Below are 19981 nucleotides of genomic sequence, written 5' to 3'. Positions count from 1 at the left end.
ATGCCTAGATATCACAACTTTCCCTTGCATGTTGATATGGTATCTAGTATGCTTCTTGATGTAGAGGCTCGTCAACAAACAGTAGCATTACCAGAGATTATGAGTGCAAATATGGTTCAGTCTGCTCCAAAGCAATCTTTCGAAGGGGCTTCATCACAAACTCAATATTTTCAACCTAGAGGGTTTCAGCATATTATTTGATATTTGAGTTTGATTTTAATATTTAATTTAGTATTTTAGTTTTGATTTAAAGGGAAGGAAGGTGGGATGGGGGACGATTGCGGTGGGTTGAGTGCTAACAGGGCTGTTGGACAGGAAGAGGAAGGAAATACTGCACCTTTTCCAGAGAGGGTATGGTTATATGCTTGTGGTTTTGGCTTGTCCATTATTTTTGTATCTTGTTTCTTTGGTACTTGCTTGTTGATAGTTGTTCTTGTTATTGTAGAAGCCCAAATTTGCCCAGGCCCGCAACAAATGAACCAAACCATACAAAAATAAAAATACTCCATTTAGCCCAATTACAAAACCCAAACACTACAACCCAAATCAATTAACAATCAAACCCAATTCAGCCCAAAATAAACCTAGCCCATAACCTAAACTAGTGACAGAAACCTAACCTACCCTAGCCACCAACTGTTCTGCCACCACCGTTCGTCTTGTCCCATCTGCCGCCACCAATTCCACCATCAGTCCCTGCAACAAAGAAGCAAACACGCAAGCAGCAATAGCAGAAAAAGATAGAAGCAAAATCGGCTATAAAGAGGCCGAATATCATCTTTGTAGGCTTCCTCTTCCGATTTTTGTAAAAAAAACAACTTAATAAAAAGAAGAAAAAATTGAAAAGGTTGATTCCAGTTCTTTTTCTGTTCTTGCGCACCCTTTTTTCTTCACTTTTAATTTTTTTTTTTGTTGTCTGTTATACCTTTTTTAAAAAAGAAAGAAACTAAACAAAGGAAAAAGGTACCTGTTCGTTTCAAAGGCCGGCGTCGGTGCCCATCTTCACCGTCGTCGGAGTCGAACGTGGAGAGGGGCCTCTTCTTTTTTTCTCTTCTCGATCTCGCGGTGGAGAAGGCCAAGCCTTCGAGGAAACCGAAAGGGGAGGGCTGAAAAGCCCATTTCACGCAACTCCGGCCACTGGCCGTGGAGGTGGCGCGGCGGAGGCCTGAATCCAAGGCCGAAAGCCTTGAGGGAGTGAGGAAGAGAGGTTTCAGTTTTTTTTTTTTGAGAAAAAAGCAGAAAATGAAGCTAGAAAAAAAATTGGGTTTAAATAATCATTTCAAAACGGCTCCGTTTCGGCAAGGGAGACCCGCGCGCAACCCGACCCGCTCCAGGGAGGATCCGCGCGTTTTCAACTTTTGGGTTATTTACCCTTTTAGTCCTTCTCCATTTTTATTTGTTTGCAATCGATTTTTTTTATCTTTCAATTTTGTCGCATAACTTTAATCCTGTTTCATTTTAGTCCTACGCAAAGTGATGCGTTTTGGAGTACGGGATATTTACTATTTCAGTCCCTCTGTTTCATTAGCGTACTGTAATTCGGTCCTTTGCCTTATTTGATTCTGATTTATCCCCTGAGATTTTGTTTTATTTGCAATTTAGTCCTGTCATTGTTATTTCTATTATTATTAAATTAGTTTTATTATTATTATTATTATTTATTATCATTATTAGTTTTATTTGCCTATTTATTTATTCGTTACTATTGGGTTAATATATTGATTAGCTTTGTTTTTTGTATTTTTTGTATTTTTTTTATTCTATATATGTATATATATCTATATATATGCTTTCTACTTGTACATACATTTTTATAATCTATTTATATATACATACAAACGCATTTTTATATTTTATAATTTATATATATATGTCTATATATATCTATATGCCTTTTTATTATTTTCCTATATATATATACATACATACGATTTTTTAATATATATACGTACATATGGTTTTTAATTTTTATGAATACATATGTATACGCATACTTATATATTTTTATATTTTATAACTTATATATATATCTATATACATTTTTAAAATTTTCACGAATATGTATATACATACTTGCATATATATATATTACGTATTAAAATATGTATACTTTTATATTTTTTTCTTTTTTATTTTATCATAATTCACATGCATATATATATTTTTCCATATGAACATACTTACATTGTTTTACTTTATAATATGTATATTTGTATCTCTTTTTATCTTTACGAAATATATATACACATACGTACTTTCATTTATATATATGTACTTATGTTTTCATACTTTATAATTTATATACACATATATATATCTTTTATATTTTTATAGCCTTATTCATTTCTTTATTTATTTCTTTATTTATATTTTCATTATTATTTTGAATGAATATTTTAATTTTATTTCCTTATATGCATTGTTATTTTGTATGTTATTGGTTTATCCTTTTATCTAATTTATTTTCATTGCTATTACTCATATTATTTATGTTACATCATCGTATTCATTTTTGTTTTGTTCGATATTGACATTGTGTTTTATTTCGTGTTAGATTAATTTTATTCGATGCATAAATTATGATTTTTGAATAAGCAAAATCTTGTATTTAGATTCGAGAAGGTCGTACCCTAACTTACTGGGTTTCGATTTTCATAATAAATTTAAATACACGAATCTTTTCAAACTCAAGTTTGAAACAATCTCGGGAATTAAGAAAAGATCGTGTCCTAACTTACTGGGCATGTTCCCTTTTCTAAACCCGAGATAATTAAATATCTTTTAAATAAGTAAATTTTGACATTCATTCGCATATCGGGAATTCGAGATATTGTTTCCTAACTTATTGGATATGATGTTTTTTCTCGAGTAACGTGGAACGTGTCCCTTTTCTCAAAATTTTTAACATTTTAATACAAGGATCGTATTTTTAAATTTCTTTAAAGTTTTCAGTTTTTCAACACTAAGACATTAAGTAATCAACTAGGTACCAATATTGGGCGTATCGAGGGTGCTAATCTTTCCTCGCGCGTAACCGACTCTCAAACCTGTTTTTCTGAATTTTGTGGACCAAAACCGTTGTTTAATAAAATCAAATCGTTTATTAAAAACAACCACTTTTTAAGGTGATCCGATCACACCTTATTAAAAAGATTGGTGGCGGCTCCCGTTTTTGTTTTCATTTTTCAAAACCTAAGTCGACCCCGTTTTCATCCAAAAATTGGTGTCAACAGTTATGGTTCCAAGCCACTATATTTTCTATTTAGCAGTTTTTTGACTTTTAACTCTTATTGATAGTTGTCTATGCCTCTGTGTGAGTGAGTGTGTGTGTGTGTGTGTGTTGAGAGCCAATTACTTCAAGCCTTGTTGTCTACCCGACACTATTGGTTAGAAAGGAAGGGAAATGAGGGAAAGGAAAGGGCACTGAAATTGGTTTTATTATCATTCATTTTGGTATAACAGATGGAAAATGGGAGGATGGAAAAGGATTGAGTAAACATGTAAATGATGTGATTGCACCTGTGGAAGGGTTGAATTTTGAGGGAATGAGAGAAATGTCCACCTATTTTCCCTACCTTCTCCTAATACACTCTCTCCAGTAATCTCTGCGTCCTAGTATTATAATTTCATTTTTTTAGTCAGTTAGGATAATTGGATTGCAAGGTTCATGGTAGAGAGAAAACTAAGCAAAAGGTGGATTTGGTCAGGTGTTTGTTGGACGATGTGTTAATGGTGAAAATGAACGTGGAACCGGTTCTGTTGCCATGGAGGTAAACCATCTTTTACTGTCTCAAGCCTATAGGAAGTCTCATATGATCATAGTTATTTATAATAATATCAGTTCTGTTACTATTTTTGCCATCTTTTGGGTTGCTCTGAAATTTGAGCATAGAAACAGCAAAGGATGTAATGATGGTCCTCCGTATGAATGGCAAGTTTACAAGTAGGTGGCTTTATGTCGTTTCTAGTTGTTCTTTGGAACTTTTCTAAGTCGTGATCATATCTGACATTGTTGATCTTGTTGTGAACAGTGCTCTTGGTGGCAGTCATGGATTTCCCAAAGTACACTACAAAGGGGAGCAAGGAGACTATGATGTGATGATATGATCTGCAGCTTGTTTTCTATTTGGGCATCTATCTTAAATCCATGCTTGACTTGTACTTGTTCAGTGACATGTCTTATTACCTTGTTAACACTCCATCCCTGCCCTGCTTCCTTTTTCTTATGGTTGGCTTGTCGTTAGACACAGGTCGAAGAAACAAAAATACTCTCTTACTGTTCACCATTTCTTCTTTCCTAAGTTATTAAGGGCTATTTTACCCAAATAGCCCAAAAAAATATTTTATTTATAAAAATAACCCAAGTTTAAAAACAATAACGAAAATAACCTGAAATAAACAGTAAAATCGGGTTGTGGCCTGTCAATGGCCGGAACCAACTTGTATTTTGAACCCATGATTGCCTAATAATTGTGTCAGACAAAAAAAATTTAAATTTTTTGGTTCTGGCCTGTTAATGGGCGGAACCAGTGTATTTTTTTTAAGATTGTATAATACTGATATACGAAGAAAAAAAATTAAAAGAAAATTTTGGGTTCTGGTCTATCAATGGCCGGCACCCCTATACATACACAAAAAAAATTCGAGTTTTGGTCTGTCAATGGCCGGTACCAAAGTAAGAGAAAAAGTAATAAAAAAAAATTAGTGGTGGCCTGGCAATGGCCGGCACCACCTTTTTAAAAAAAGAAAATTTTTTGTACTTTTTTCGTGTCAAATAAGATATTAGTATACAAAAAAGTAAAAAAAAAATTTGGTGGTGGCCTGGCAATGGCCGGCACTAGACCTGTCCATGGGCCGGGAGGCCTGGCCTAGCCCGAAGGCCAGCCCAAAATTTGGGAGGGTTTGGGTAAAAATATAGACCCGAAATATGGGCTTGGGCAAAAAATGAGGCCCGTTTAGAAAACGGGCCGGGCCTTGGGCAAAATTTTTTTGGCCCGGGCCCAACCCGGCCCGAAAATATATTAAATATATATTTTTTATTTTTAAAATATGCTAGTTTTAGTTTTATTTTAAGTTACAAAATGTTAGATTTTGTTACAACAATTAATACAATTAACAATTAATAATTTTACTAACAAAATGTTAATAACAATTAATAATTAATAATTTGATATAATTTGATAATTTTAGTAACAATTAATACAATTAACAATTCATAATTTTACTAACAAAATGTTGACTAGTACAAAAAAAATATAATTTGATACAATTTTAATAACAATTAATTTTAATAACAATTAGTTTTAATTTTAATAAAAAATATAATTTTAATTTTAATAAAAAATATAATTTTAATTTTAATTAAAAATAGGCCTGGCCGGGCCGAGCTCGGGTTCCATATTTTTTCCCCGGGCCGGGCCTGGGCAAAATCTCAGCCCATATTTCGGGCCAGGCCGGGCTCGGGCCTAGGAAGCGGGCTGAAATTTTTTGGGCCCGGCTCGAACCCGGCCTATGGACACCTCTAGCGGGCACCACCTTTTTAAAAAAAATTACTTTTTTCGTGTCAGATAAAATATCAGTATACGAAAAAAGTAAAAAAAAAAATTTGGTGGTAGCCTGGCAATGGCCGGCACCACCTTTTAAAAAAATTTAACTTTTTTCGTATACTGATAGCTTATCTGACACGAAAAAAGTAATAAAAAATTTTAAAAAGGTGGTGCCGGCCATTGCCAGGCCACCACCAAAAAATTTTTTTTTACTTTTTTCGTATACTAATAGCTTATCTGACACGAAAAAAGTAAATTTTTTTTTAAAAGGTGGTGCCGGCCATTGATAGGCCAGCACCCAAATTTTTAAAAAAAAATTTCTTCTTCATATATCAGTATTATACAATCTTAAAAAAAATTCACTGGTTCCGCCCATTGACAGGCCAGAACCAAAAAAATTAATTTTTTTTTAGTCTGACACAATTATTAGGCAATCATGGGTCCAAAATATGAGTTGGTTCCGGCCATTGACAGGCCACAACCCGATTTTACTGTTCATTTCAGGTTATTTTCGTTATTGTTTTTAAACCTGGGTTATTTTTGTAAATAAAATATTTTTTGGGCTATTTGGGTAAAGTAGTCATTATTAGGTGGTTGCCGGTTGGGGAGCTATGCTGAGGCGCAAAGGCAGATTGAAATTAAATTTTAATTTTTACAATAGTAAAAATAAAATTTCACCACTTGAATAATTTATATCTTTATACTTTTTAAAAAATTAAATTAAAATTTTATCAATTTTAAGGGTAGCTAAAGTACAATTTTACCTAAGGGTCGGTTAATGATTTTTTAAAATTTCAGTTATCTGTTAATTTAGTTCGAAATCGAGTAATTAACTAAATTAACTTAAATAAATAATATATATTTATATAATATCTTTTTATATTAGAAATGAATTTTTTGAACCATTATTTTTATATTAATCGAAATAAATAAAATATATTATATACAATATATTTTTTGAACTGTTAAAAGAAAATGAACATTAGCAATGTATTTTTTATATGTTTTATATTTATTTTAATCAAAAAATAAAAACATATAAACTTCGATTAATTCGGTTACTCGATTGAATTAACCGAAATATTTCGATTCGGTCAATGTATTTAAAAAGAATTTCAGTTCGATTAACGGTTAAAGATTTTTACGTTTTGGGTAATTTAATTAATAGTAATTCGGTTCGATAAATAACTAAACCAACCGTTTGAGCACTCCTATTTATCATTAAATTACTATCCGAACTAATTAAAGAAAGGAACATTTCGAGACTCAAACCCTCAACTTCCATAAAATTCTAACAACAGATGTATCAATTGAATTAATACTCGATCAGCTCCATTTAAATTAATATTAATATAATAAAAGAATTAATTAAAATTAATTTGTATAAAATAAATATAATGTTATTTATAAATCGAGAAACAGCTTTCAAAGACAGCCCACCTTTATAAATGGTGAGGCCCACAAAGGCTTAACGCGTCCAAAATAGGAAAATAAAAAGAAATTACTTAATGGTGAAAATAATATTTTTTTAAATTTAAATTTAAATATATTAAAACAAACGCGTAGCTTTTTAAAGGTTTTTTTTTTTATTTCCTTAATTGCTTTACATTTGTCTTATGAAGGTGCTAAGAAATTAGGGTCAACTTTGACATTTTCTTTTATGAAAAATTCAAAACATTACTTTCTTTCTAGAAATTATAAAATAAAATAAAATTTAAGGAAAAATTAGCTGAATTTTTTGAAAAAAGTTAATTGAACAATTAGGTAATTTTTTTTAATTTAGGGAAATGTTTTCGAAGAGAGTGTAAAATGCGTTCAGGTGGGCGTGCTTTCTTTTTAATTATAGGAAAACATGTTTAGTTAGGTGCGTTTTCCTTGACATGTCAATATTCCTTGACATGTCAATAGGAAAACTTGTCCAATAAGAGTGTTCAAACGATTAATCGAACCAAACTAGTATTAATTGAACTAACCGAACTTTTTAATCCTTTAATCCTTAACCGAACTAATTTTTTTTTTAAAATTAACCGAATTAAAATATTTCGGTTAGTTCGGTTGGTTAACTGAAATTTATATGTTTTATTTTTTTGTTAAAAACAAGTATAAAACATATAAAAATAAATTTATAATACACATTTGATCGGATTGACTGAACCAGTAATAGTCTAATACATATAATATATAATATTATTTATTAAGTTCGGTTAATTACTTGATTTCGAAGTTAACCGAAATTTCAAAAAACTTTTAATCGACCTCCAACTGAACTAGATTGGTTAACCAACCGATTAACCGAATTAGATCGGTCCGGTCGGTTAATTAAGTTTTAACCGAAGTTTGAACACCTCAATCGTTCACCTAGACACGTTTTCACACCCTCTCTCCAAAAAATGACCTATTACCCTAAATTTTACAAAAAAAAATCAACCTATTTTATCCAAAATTCAATCCATATTTTTCTAAGGATGTTTAGTCTTTAGAATCTTCTTTTAAAATGTAAGAAAAAAAATGATAATGAATAATTTGAACCTTATTTTAATTTCATTTTATTTGAAAAAAAGTATTCAAAATCCAAATCATAACAAAGTGAGATTTTTCTTAAAAGTAAGATATTTTCATATATTTATGGTTAAAAATAAACTAACCTTGTTTGTTTTAATTTTGAAAAAAAAATCAAATCTTTTCTTTCAACAATAAAATCTAATCTATCCTTCTAAAACAAGTAGTAAAAAAATTTCAAATTAATTTCAAAAATCTCAAATTAAGAAACTAACATTGATAAAATAATTTTAAAAAATTCTACTTTGTCACCTTACTGTAATAATAAAGGCAAGAAAAAATTTTCCTGGTCAACTTTTTTACATGCCGTATAAGTTTTATATGCATATTTCTTTTTTTCCTTTCGAATGAGTTGCCTGCCATTGATTGTATATGATTCAGTCATGATAAAAAGGAGCCATCTTTGTCCTTTTCATGTGTTTAGATCTTGGGGTATTTTCAATTACTAATATTGAAAAGGTTGGTAAAGTTACAGAAGAAATTTTTTTTGAAATTCATTGTGTCTTCTTTTTTATTTTTCTCTTCTTTTGAGCTTCCTCTTAAGTTTTCATTCAACATATATATATCTTTTATTCCAAATTTTGATTTTTGATCCATTTTTTTGGCTTTGTAAAGGAAGATAAATTCTGGGTTTTGTTTGTTCTGATTCCAAGTTTCAATCTTTCATTAAGTTTTTTTTAGCAAAATCTGCTTGTTTTCCTAGCAGATTTCAAGGGTTTAAGGTTTGACTGTGGTGAGGGTTTTGGTTATTGATGAAATGAAAAAGAACCCATTTTGTGCTTGTGATGATGGTGAAGATATATGGTGTTGTAAGAACAATTTGTTTAGGGTTTTTGGCAGCTCTGCTATGTGTTTCATTGACTTGCAGCTTAGATTACAGTAAGGTTGAAGAGGAAGAAGCATTTTTTAACCAATTAGTAGATCCAGTAACTGGAGAGATTGATGAGAATCTGGTAAAGTTAATTGCTTTGCTTTTGTGTTTTACATTAATGTTTATTGATTTGCTTGAACCAATATTGTTTTTATGGACTGAAAGTAATTATGCATTTGTTTATTATTAACAAATAGTTCTTATTTTTATTGAAAACTACGCTTTAATCTTTTTTTGTTAGGGTAGAAATGGTTGATGGTTTGTTTAATGGAACCTTGGGGGAATTTCTTGGAACTATACTTGAGCATCGAATTCGAGCATTTTAAACTTTGTGTTAACATGTAATGATCTTTCAATGATTAGTTTCAGGTATTAAAGTAGTTCTAGTGATTTCCTTATTGTTTAGTTTTTTTTTTTCGGATTAGATGTTTGTATGTTGGGTAGTAGCGGGGAAAATGAAAACCGTACCTATATGCGAGTATTATGTGCTAATGAATTGAAATATTTGCTCGAGTTAGAGAGTTTTTTCATGAATCGGTAGCTTGAATTTATGGATGGATAGTGCATTCCTATGTTACTTGGACTTGGGTGCTAGTGTTTGTAGTTAAAGGATCAAAGACGGTCATTATCTCATACCCATGTCCTGATATTTGTTGGGCGTGGCTGTTGTACATTGTTACTTAAAAGAACTTATGCATTAGGTGCACTCTGCATTATTCTTAAACATGTCCCAATATTCGTTGGTCATGGCTTATTAACAACATAAGTGAAAATTCTCTTTGCTAGAATTTTTTTTAAAATGAGTATTCAATTGTTTGCTTGCAGGCTGAGTTGTTGTGGATAAGTTGTAGACAAGATTTGAATGGTTTAAATGAAGCTTTTGGAGATCCGAACTTATATCTTCTTGGGGAAACGTTCGGTACAACCAACGATATTACTACAAAAGGTTACTCATTAGCAAAAGAAAACAGTCAGAACTTAATTAGCGTTCTCCATCCAGAGCTTAAACAAGCTATTTCTGACTGCATAAGAAAGAATAATCTTTTATTCCAAGTGTCCGGAGAAGATTGTGGCCTTAAGACTTGGTACATTCGATATATTGATTCACTGTTTCATTGGCATGATGTTCCTAGAAGGACTTTAGCTACTCAGAGCATTGCAATAGCCCCTTCCCCAAACTTAGGCCCGTCTATAGCTCCGGCTCCTTCTCCTACTTCTTTTTTTCCTCGTTTGAGTCCAGCTTCATTGCAAAGTCCGGCATCTTTACCCTCTCCACTCCCTTCTACGAATAATCTTCCGGAAAGTACAAGTCCAACCAACGTCGATCCGAGACACAAGGGGAATGATAATAGTAGAACAATTATTATTGCTTGTGTTGTGACTGCAGTAGTAACATCGGTTGTTGCGGTGTTATTCTTCATTTTATGCTGTCGTAGAGGTTCAGCATCTAAACAAAATGATGAGAGGCCCCTTCTCAGTTTAAGCTTAAATGATTTCTCCGGTGGTATGTTCTTTCCCTATGCACTGTTGTTTTCTAGAAGCTTTTGAAAAGTTTTTGATTGAAACAAATTTTGTTTTCCCAGGTTCTTCTCATGCATATGCTTTTGGAACTAATAAAGAAGAGAAGCTAGGACATCATCAATCATTAGGAAATGAATCAAGCCTACATAAAAAGACCTCGAGTTACGGGAATGTTTATGTTGAATCTAATGCTCAACAAATCTCCTTTGATGGTGGGAAGTCATCGTTCGGAGCTGTCGGTGCTGCCAATAAAGCCTCAGTTGAATCTTTTGATACTATTCCACCGCTACCATTGCCTCCAGGAAGGGTCGGCGCTTCCCAACCTGGATTACCTCCTTTGAAGTCTACTCTTCCTCCAGAACCTCCTGCCCCGATTAGAGCTAGTTCTCCTCCACCACCACCACCTCCTGCCCCAATTAGAGCCAGTCCTCCTGCACCACCTCCCGCACCACCACCCTCTATGAAACCTGCTTCTGCCACTATGGCCCCCCGACCTCCTCCACCACCTATGCCTCCAGGTGCTAAACCTGGTCCCCGCCCACCACCTCCTCCAAGTACCGGTATTGGTCCTCCTAGGCCACCTCCACCAATGCCCTTAGGTTCCAAGGTGCCTAGACCACCAAGTGGACCGCAACGAACAGCAAATGCTATCTCTGTCGAGGGGTCTGGTTCAGTGGACGATACCAATGCTCCTAAAGCTAAACTGAAGCCATTTTTCTGGGATAAAGTTGCAGCTAACCCTGACCATTCGATGGTTTGGAATCAGATTAAATCCGGATCATTCCAGTATGTAACAGTTCTCTTGTTTTTTCTTTTACTTTCTACTCCAATGGATCAGTGTGGGATACATTTTGTACTATATTTGCAGGTTCAATGAGGAGATGATAGAAACCCTGTTCGGGTATGCATCTGCTGACAAGAACAAAAATGATAAAAAGAAAGATGCTTCTACACAGGAATTCGTGCCTCAGTACATTCAACTCCTTGATCCCAAGAAGGCACAAAATTTAGCTATCCTTTTGCGGGCATTGAATGTGACCACAGAAGAAGTTTGCGATGCACTTCGTGAAGGTGATTTCCAATCCTCCCATCCTTTTTTGTCCTTTCAAATATGTGCTTATGAGAAACATATGCGTAGAATATGTGTGGCATACATTGTTGGAAAGGGCAGCTGAACGGACATGAAGAATATAAAAAAGGGTAGTAATAATGTTTTTATTTTTCAAACATGATATTCTAACCTGTTGTTTTTAAATCAGGAAATGAGCTCCCCGTTGAACTCCTTCAAACATTATTGAAGATGGCCCCGACGATGGATGAAGAACTCAAACTCAGAATGTTCAATGGTGAAATTTCTCAACTCGGTCCTGCTGAGCGGTTCCTAAAAGTTTTGGTCGACATTCCTTTTGCTTTTAAACGAATGGAAGTGCTGCTTTATATGTGCTTTCTTTACGAGGAGGTTACTTTTGCTAGAGAGTCTTTTAAAACATTAGAGGTGGGTCATTAATTTTAATTTGGATGACTTGCTTGAATCACGATTGATATTTAGGTCCTATAATTCACGGGAAAACGTGTCTTTGCTATTTCTGCAGATTGCATGCAAGGAACTCAGAAGTAGCCGCTTATTCCTCAAGCTCTTAGAAGCTGTTCTTAAAACCGGAAATCGCATGAATGATGGGACATTCCGTGGTGGTGCACAAGCTTTCAAGCTCGACACACTTTTGAAGTTATCAGATGTCAAAGGAGTAGATGGTAAGACCACGCTATTGCACTTTGTCGTCCAAGAAATTATACGCACAGAAGGTTTAAGAGCTGCCCGTGCTGCAACAGAAAACAAAAGTTCTCTTCTTGAGGATGTTTCCCCCGATATGGAAGAGCACTTCCATAACCTTGGTCTTGAGGTGGTTTCACGTCTAAGTAGTGAACTCGAAAATGTCAAGAAAGCAGCAGCTATCGATGCCGAAACCTTAACAGGAACGGTTGCCAAACTTGGCCATGGACTCCTAAAAGCACGAGATTTCTTGAAGTCGGAGATGAAAAATACGAACGAACAAAGTGGTTTCCATGAAGCATTAAAGAGTTTTGTGCAGAATGCAGAAGTCGATGTCACGTCATTGCTCGAGGAAGAGAAGAGAATAATGGCATTAGTAAAGAGCACTGGTGATTATTTTCACGGTAACGCACATAAAGACGAAGGCTTACGCTTGTTCGTCATAGTACGCGACTTTTTGATAATTTTAGACAAGGTTTGCAAAGAAGTTAGAAATGCCCCAAGGAAACCAGTTAAAACACATAAAAAACATGCTTCCAATCCATCATCTTCTTCTTCTGAGTCTCGTCTTGCACCAACTTCTCTTGATCCTCATCAGAAGCTTTTTAATGCAATTGCCGAACGAAGGATGGAAAATTTTAGTTCTAGTTCCGATGACGAGAGTTGATACTCAATAGTTTTCCTTTAAAACAAGGTATGCTCTCCTATATGCTGAAACTTAACATATATGTGGCCTTAGATTATGTTGTTGGTGAGATCTAACTTCTAGTTTTTCTCACCTGCTATTAGCAGTTGATGAAAATCGGAATCCATCGAAGCATTTGTGCCGGGATTGTTCGATAAGGGGGATACATTTAAAGTACCAGAAGAAAAGGGGTTCAAATTCAATGATAAAATTTCATGAAGCCAACATCAAATACTGCAGCTGAGACCATTGGTATTGGATTTTATTGTTGATTTTCCCCTTTTCAGCTCATCTTGTTGTGCATTAGTAGTTGGATTATTAAAGATTCTTTCATTTTTTTTTTCTTAAAATTTATAATCCTTTTGTTAATTCTCTGTTAATAATTTTGCTTTGAAAAAAATTTATTATCATCAAGGTGGTTTTGGACCTAGGATTACCATAATTTTTAACCAATATTTTTCGCTTTAATGAAAGCACCATTGATGTTTCTCATGAAAAAGGGTATGAAGAATTTAAACATAAGCAACTGTTTTCTTCTGTATTTCACTGAGGTTTTAATGAGCAGACAAAGACATATATTAAATACAACAAAATGGATTCGTATACAGAAATCGGCAGTCCCCGAGCGAGGGTTCATCGGGAATCTGTTGCGTGCAACACGGAAAAGAAACCAAAATAATACTAATAATTATCTCTTGACTTGAGTTCTGGAAAATTTCATCTGGTTTACCAAATATTACGTCTTCTTTGCCTGTGGTCACAACATGAAACAAGAAAAATCTTAGAAATGAACCATTTCACGACATTGATGTTTACGTGCACTTTAAGTTATATTATCGAGACTCTTCATTCTCTACATGTCTGACATATGTTTGAACATAGGCATGAACATATGATCCTAATCTTAGAAATGACTGCTAGGTACGAATGGATCGTTTAGTGATAACATTGACATGTAATGCATTTTAGATTCTCGACGTATATATCCGACATGAGTATAGAAAACTTAAAAGGAAACTTTTTGAGGCATGAACTTGACAACTACTCTCATATTAGGGCCTGAACTATTTTTTGTTCAAATTAGTCCCTGATATTTACTTGAAAACCTTAGTTTAGGCCCCAATATCATAATAATTGGACAAGGAAAAGTTCAAACTCCAATGTGATAACAATTACCAAATTTAGTGACTAACTTAAACCAAAACAAAGTACAAGCTCGAATGTGGAAGTTGTTGCCAAGTTCAAATCCCAAATAATGGGATTTAACCTCCTAAAGAATTGATGGGAGAATCAAAAAATAAAAGCAATACCTTTTTTAAATATTTCTTATGAAGTTTCATTGCCCCAATGCAGGCTTTCTTGGCATCCAAATTACCAGTCATGTCATTTAGAATCTGATTAAAAATAAACAGGCAAAAGCGTTAAGACAACATAAATAATAATGTTGTTAATATATATTTTGATATGTTCGTGTTTTTGTCAATGTTTCATGGTTTTGGAAGATGCAAAGCATAACGGTGGGTAAAAGTACCATGGAGGTCCTTATATTAGGAGTTAGATTGCATTTTTCCCTTTACTCAAAGAAAGGGCAAATTAGTATTTATACATTAGATGAAAGAGTAGACTAGCCCTTCTATTAAAATTTTCATCCATTTCTACTATTAAAAACCGGCTTGACTAACAGAATAACCAGATAGTTAAACATAGCGTGCCACGTGTACTTTATGCTAAAATACAAAGGCCAGTTTTTTAACAATAAAATTAGATGAAATCTTTCTAACAGAAGGACCAGTTTGCTCTTTGATCTAATGTACAGGGACTAATTTGCCCATTTTATAAGTAAAGAGGGAAAAATGCAATCTGACTCCTAGTACAGGTGCCTCCATAGTTCTTTTACCCATAATGGTGGTGTTATGGTTGTTATTCACCAAGTAATCAATCCGATTAAAAGCTACAAACATGTAAGCTTACCTTAACTACATCATCGAGGCCCCGAGCTTCATGCAGTAGCTTCGAGCTCTTATCTTTTAAGACACTTGCAACAAGGAAAACAGAAATGGGGAGGGAGGCATCGGAGCTTTTAATTTTCATATTTTCTCTCTCATACTTCCCACAAGGACGTCTCGATTTTGGTTTCCCTTTGTTAGAACCAACAGCCTTCGTAATATTTGATCCAGGTTCTTCATACAGAGAGAACAAGTCCGGATCATATTCGAGAGCCCACATCATCTGCAGAAAGTTTAGGTAGCAATACAAAGCAACTTTGAGTAGATTTCTTGTGAAAAATGCAGAGGTTTCTTACTGTAATACAAACTGATTGTACTTTGTCTCGATCTATTAGCTATATTCCTTGGAAACCAGTCATCCGATAGAATAAAGAATTAAGTGTTTCATAACAATCGTCGTGCTAGCATTAGTAAGTATTGAACATACCTCCCATAAATACAATGAATCACAAAACGAGAACTCTCGACGAAACAAAACCATTAGCATCCGGAAAGCAAAGAGATAGTCACCTCCACCCAGTGTCTCTATAAAACAGATATAAGAAACAAAATAAATAAGTTCCTACCAAGATGTTCGAAGAACAATGTTACTGGACTCAGGTGAGAGTATCGAACACGAGTATGTGTCCGACACAGGAATGTTCAATCTTTTCCGAGATTTCCAGATATTTGGAGAATCCTTAGAGAACCATATCCTCAAACCCCTTTCTGGATATGGGTCCAACATTGATACTTAAAGCAAAATGAGAAAGAAAGCACAATGCATTAACACCGGAGAATGAAAGAAATAAATTTCATTCCATACCAAAATGGTGATGAAGTTTCGGATCAATGACTTGAGTTACTGCGGCCAAATAACTAAGTTGTTTCTCTACCCCAACAGAATTCCCAGTGCATCTGAAATTTCCTCGCTTTAAGATTGAAAATAGGAAAATATATCATTTGAAACTCATTACAAAGTTCACAGAAAGAAAATACTAGAAAAGGAAAACGAAGAAACAGTATCATAAATCACGAAACATGTAACCAATCATACTATAATACGCTTTTTTATTCCGGATATCAATATATATATAGATTTATGCAAGCAAGTATAATGAATCCAAAGGACGGAAAAATAGCATTCCAGATACAAAGCATGTAGAACTGAGTAGAAATTCTCAGACTAGACAATCCCGAACACAAGCAGTAATTAAAGATATAATTGTCACATCCAACATATGTGAATCTCAAAAGGACCATAAAGATATTAGGGGTTACAATTCCACTTAATAAAAAAGAAAAGAAACGAACTTAATTCTCAACTCTAGAGATATGCATAAACACATATTTAATCAAGTAGGAGCTCGAACTTAAGTCGGATACTCGAAAATAGACCTAGTGCATATGAAAAAACTAAGCCATCACATTGCCAGAGTTTTAAGATAAACAGAGCCGAAAAGATAAACAAGGCCAAAAAAGAAAGGAAAGGTACCAATCTATGCATAAGACGCTCAAAGCACCAAAATGCATCAGCTTCATCTTCGAGAAGAATAATCATGGGAGAGCAAAGATCACTCATTCCTGCTCAGCATTATAATTGAATTTAGCTTTCGGAATTAGTATTAGATTACAAATGTAGATAAAAAAAACTATTATTCCCTTTGTTACAAGAGAAGTTTCGATTGATTGAGGCCATCAACAAATAGAAACTATAATTATCATTTTAAAAAGGAAATATTCGTGTAATTACTCACCTTGTCCATAGCCAACATCCGTATCTATCCAGGCATAAACAGAGAGAATATCCCAAAGTTTCGACAAATTCTCTTGTTTCTCATAGAATACTAAAGTCCTGTCGGTGCGCATGACATCAAGACCTAGCAGAAACGTAAATAGGAGAAACACAGGTCATGACTTAGAGAAGAAAGCAACGAATCAAAGTGAGACATGCATTTAAAGTCGAAAAACAACAAACAAACCTATTTGATGTAACGTAAGCAACCACTGGATTGCTTTCTTATCCAAAGGACCACGTGGGGTTAGCTCCTTCATCATTTCTGTATTATTACCATTCATACCTGAATCATCGATCACGTATTAGTTCCGGGTTTATTTCACTTTCAGCAAATTATAAAAAGGGGTAACAGTGCCTGTAACTTGCCTGGATTTATCTCTGAAAGTACAAAAGGGTCTTGAATCGGCTGACCATCTTCAGTAATAACAGGTGCTGTAATATATCTGCCACTTCCAATAACGGGGAAGATTTCACGACATTCGTTTTTCCATCTAGCATATTGCACCCTGAGGTATAAAAACGAGAAAACAACACTTAGAACAAGCCCAGCAGAGAATTGATACAAGACGGGAACAATTTATTACCTTCGATGTTGCCTTATTTGATCCCTTTCATCAAATGTGCTCTCGGGATCGTAACAGGCAAGTAGAAACTCCCAAACTTCTCCTCTAATTGATGGATGAATCCCCTGTGTTTGCCAACAAAAATAAATATAGCCTTACACAGCTCAATATATGTTTATTTTAAATGAATAACTTCTGAAACTCGAAAACTATACTACCAAGAACAATCATTCGAACATGACATTAACTTACCCCACGTTGGATTCGATGTAGAGTTTTTCCAATATCCAAATGCCCATCGAGAGAAAATGCAGCTTGCCATTTTCTTGCACTTAGAGTTTTACCCGGCTGCACAAGCAAATAAATGAGAAAAGCATCTTTATCTAACCAAAAGCACCTCTTTTTTTTAACAATTAATGCAAAACTCGAACTCGACTTCATTTACAAAATTAACAAAGACAATAAAGATAACACGAAAAGCATTGACTTGACAACTAATTTACACAGACTCGAGTATCAGTGGTCAACCCAACACGTGCCCTAATGTTAAGACTCGAATTTGAACTTGCAAACACCGTATACCAGTGTCTTAAATATAAATATATATAAAAACAAATAATGCAATACCATACATAATAATGTTTATTTACTTCTATAATTAGCCATATAATTCTATATGAACACCAATATCAATCAATATACTTGTTGCCTATTATGCAACTCAATTTTCTATTTTCATCCCTAATTATTACACATTTAAGCTCAAACAATCCATATGATGAAAAGGATGTACGGATCGAACCAGAGAAACAGTGGACCGATCTTCGACTCAAGATGAGGGTCGGATATGGGTATACCCCAAACATGAATATACTCAAATTTCTCGATTTTTTTGGCTATATTCGAAGATGTATCGGACACAAGTACAACAAAACTAGTACAAAAAAAGAATCATTGTAACAGTGATAAACAATGAATTGATCAAAGATAAGAAAAAACCACAAATCTATATCAAGTTCATAGCCTAAAGAAAAACATTTGATAACAGCATTTTTTTCATATGTATAATTCAAGACCAGATCCAAATGAATTGGATAAATTCATTTAAGGCTAAAATTCAATCAAATTAGAATCAATAATAAAGCAAAAAAAACAAACCTTGATCTTAAATCTGGTTCTAGGAACATCAGTGCATCCAGGTCTGACTGCATAATAAGAATCAGCAGGTTCTGCAGGACCTCCCCACATTTACCAAGAACAAAAAAAAAACTTCTTTTTTTGGACTAAAAAAAGGATTTTTCTTCTTTTTTTTTCCTTTTTTTGTTTTGCTGCAATACCACCAAAAGCTAGAACTTTTGAAGATAAAAATAAATACCCAGAAAATAAAATCAAAGGAAATGAAGGGTCAGTCCAGTCAAGTCAAGTTCTTTAAAGAACCCAACAACAACAACAAAAAATCCTATATTTTTCTTGGGGTCTTTTTACCCTTTCTTTAAAGAAAAATATAATTTAAAAAATCTTACTTTTTTGCAGTTAATTATGGGTTTAGTTGGTAGGAGGTGGTGATGACTGCGGCGGTGGTAGCGGTGGTTGTGGTGGTGGTAATGGCAGCCATGTTGTTTGACATCTATGATCTATCTCTTTAAAAAATAAAGACATTAAATGCGGTTTTATGCTTTTATTTTTATTAGTCTCCCTATTGTTTCTCTGTCTTTTTGTCTAAATTTTAATCACCACCTTTTTCATTGTATTAAATTAAACTCTAAAAAATTATATATTTTTTATCCTAATTTTTTATTTTTTTAAAGTTAATATTATTAAAATTTAGAACATTTTAGTTCGATGCAGTTTAAATATTTTTCTTTATATGAATTTTTAGCTTACATTGATCTCAAACCTTAATATTTTTAAAGCACTAATAAAATTTTGCGACATCATCAAATTTTAAATTAAATTTTAAAGATATTAAATTATTATTATACACTTATTCATGGAGAAATTATTTTATCAAACCTTCCCACCATATTATTCATGGTCATTTTTCAAGTATTTAATAACATTTCAACAAGTTTTTTCATGTTATTGACAAATAATTTTAGTAATTTTTTTACCTTGAATCTAGAATCCCAAACTTATAACTCGTAACCTTGAACCCTTAAACCCTTAAATTCTAAACCCGAACCCGTAACCTTGAACCCTTGAATTCTGAACCCAAAACCCAAACCTTGAATGTTAAATATCAAACTCAAACCCTGAATCTCAATATTCAAGATTTAAGGTTTAAGATTTAGGATTCGAGTTCAAGATTCGGGGTTCAGGATAAAATAATTACCAAAATTATGTGTCTGACATGGAAAAAATTGTACAAAAATTACTAATTTTTTAAATCGGTTGCACAAAAAATAAAAAAATATTAACTTATGAAAAAAATGATTAAAACTTGTAAAAGAATGAAACATATTTGTTTATAATTTAAAAAATAAATTATTTTAAGTAATTTAATTAAAGTTAAATTAAGTTGGAGAATATATTAAATATAGATGAGTGTATAATATAATCCTAAAAGCTATGCTTTTTATATGATATCCTAATATAATTTATTTCCTATAAATAATATAAAAAAGTGCATGGAATAATAAAAATAAAAATATTAATTTAGTTAAAAATTATTTAAAAATTAGA

The 19981-nt window shown here is 33.3% G+C and overlaps 2 protein-coding genes across 4 annotated transcripts; one reads left to right on the top strand and one right to left on the bottom strand.

Moving 5' to 3' along the window:
* The first annotated feature begins 8405 nt into the window (after positions 1 to 8405).
* Positions 8406 to 13494, top strand: LOC107919869 (formin-like protein 5). Of its 2 annotated transcripts, none has more exons than XM_016849272.2 (7): positions 8406 to 9058; positions 9802 to 10480; positions 10560 to 11283; positions 11366 to 11568; positions 11757 to 11992; positions 12090 to 12962; positions 13061 to 13494. In XM_016849272.2, the coding sequence occupies exons 1-6, from the start codon at positions 8891 to 8893 to the stop codon at positions 12933 to 12935; spliced, it is 2856 nt and encodes a 951-aa protein (XP_016704761.2). In that variant the 5' UTR covers positions 8406 to 8890; the 3' UTR covers positions 12936 to 12962; positions 13061 to 13494. The 2 variants fall into 2 exon arrangements, with proteins under 2 accessions (XP_016704761.2, XP_016704762.2); XM_016849273.2 differs by having other exon boundaries at positions 8419 to 9058; positions 13058 to 13494.
* Positions 13473 to 18990, bottom strand: LOC107919870 (rab GTPase-activating protein 22). 2 transcript variants are annotated; one of them, XM_016849274.2, is made up of 13 exons: positions 18823 to 18990; positions 18458 to 18651; positions 17552 to 17647; positions 17321 to 17424; positions 17103 to 17242; positions 16921 to 17019; positions 16696 to 16818; positions 16434 to 16522; positions 15765 to 15870; positions 15387 to 15484; positions 14925 to 15182; positions 14264 to 14347; positions 13473 to 13704 (listed from the first exon to the last, which is right to left on the bottom strand). In XM_016849274.2, exons 2-13 carry the CDS (start codon positions 18545 to 18547, stop codon positions 13690 to 13692), a joined length of 1302 nt encoding a protein of 433 aa, XP_016704763.2. In that variant the 5' UTR covers positions 18548 to 18651; positions 18823 to 18990; the 3' UTR covers positions 13473 to 13689. The 2 variants fall into 2 exon arrangements, with proteins under 2 accessions (XP_016704763.2, XP_016704764.2); XM_016849275.2 differs by having other exon boundaries at positions 18458 to 18627; positions 18823 to 18955.
* Between the last annotated feature and the right edge of the window lie 991 nt (positions 18991 to 19981).

This window comes from Gossypium hirsutum, chromosome D08, assembly GCF_007990345.1.
Source record: "Gossypium hirsutum isolate 1008001.06 chromosome D08, Gossypium_hirsutum_v2.1, whole genome shotgun sequence".
Taxonomy (NCBI): Eukaryota; Viridiplantae; Streptophyta; class Magnoliopsida; order Malvales; family Malvaceae; genus Gossypium; species Gossypium hirsutum.
Note: the sequence above shows the minus strand (reverse complement) of the source record. Positions and strands in the feature narration are given on the sequence as shown.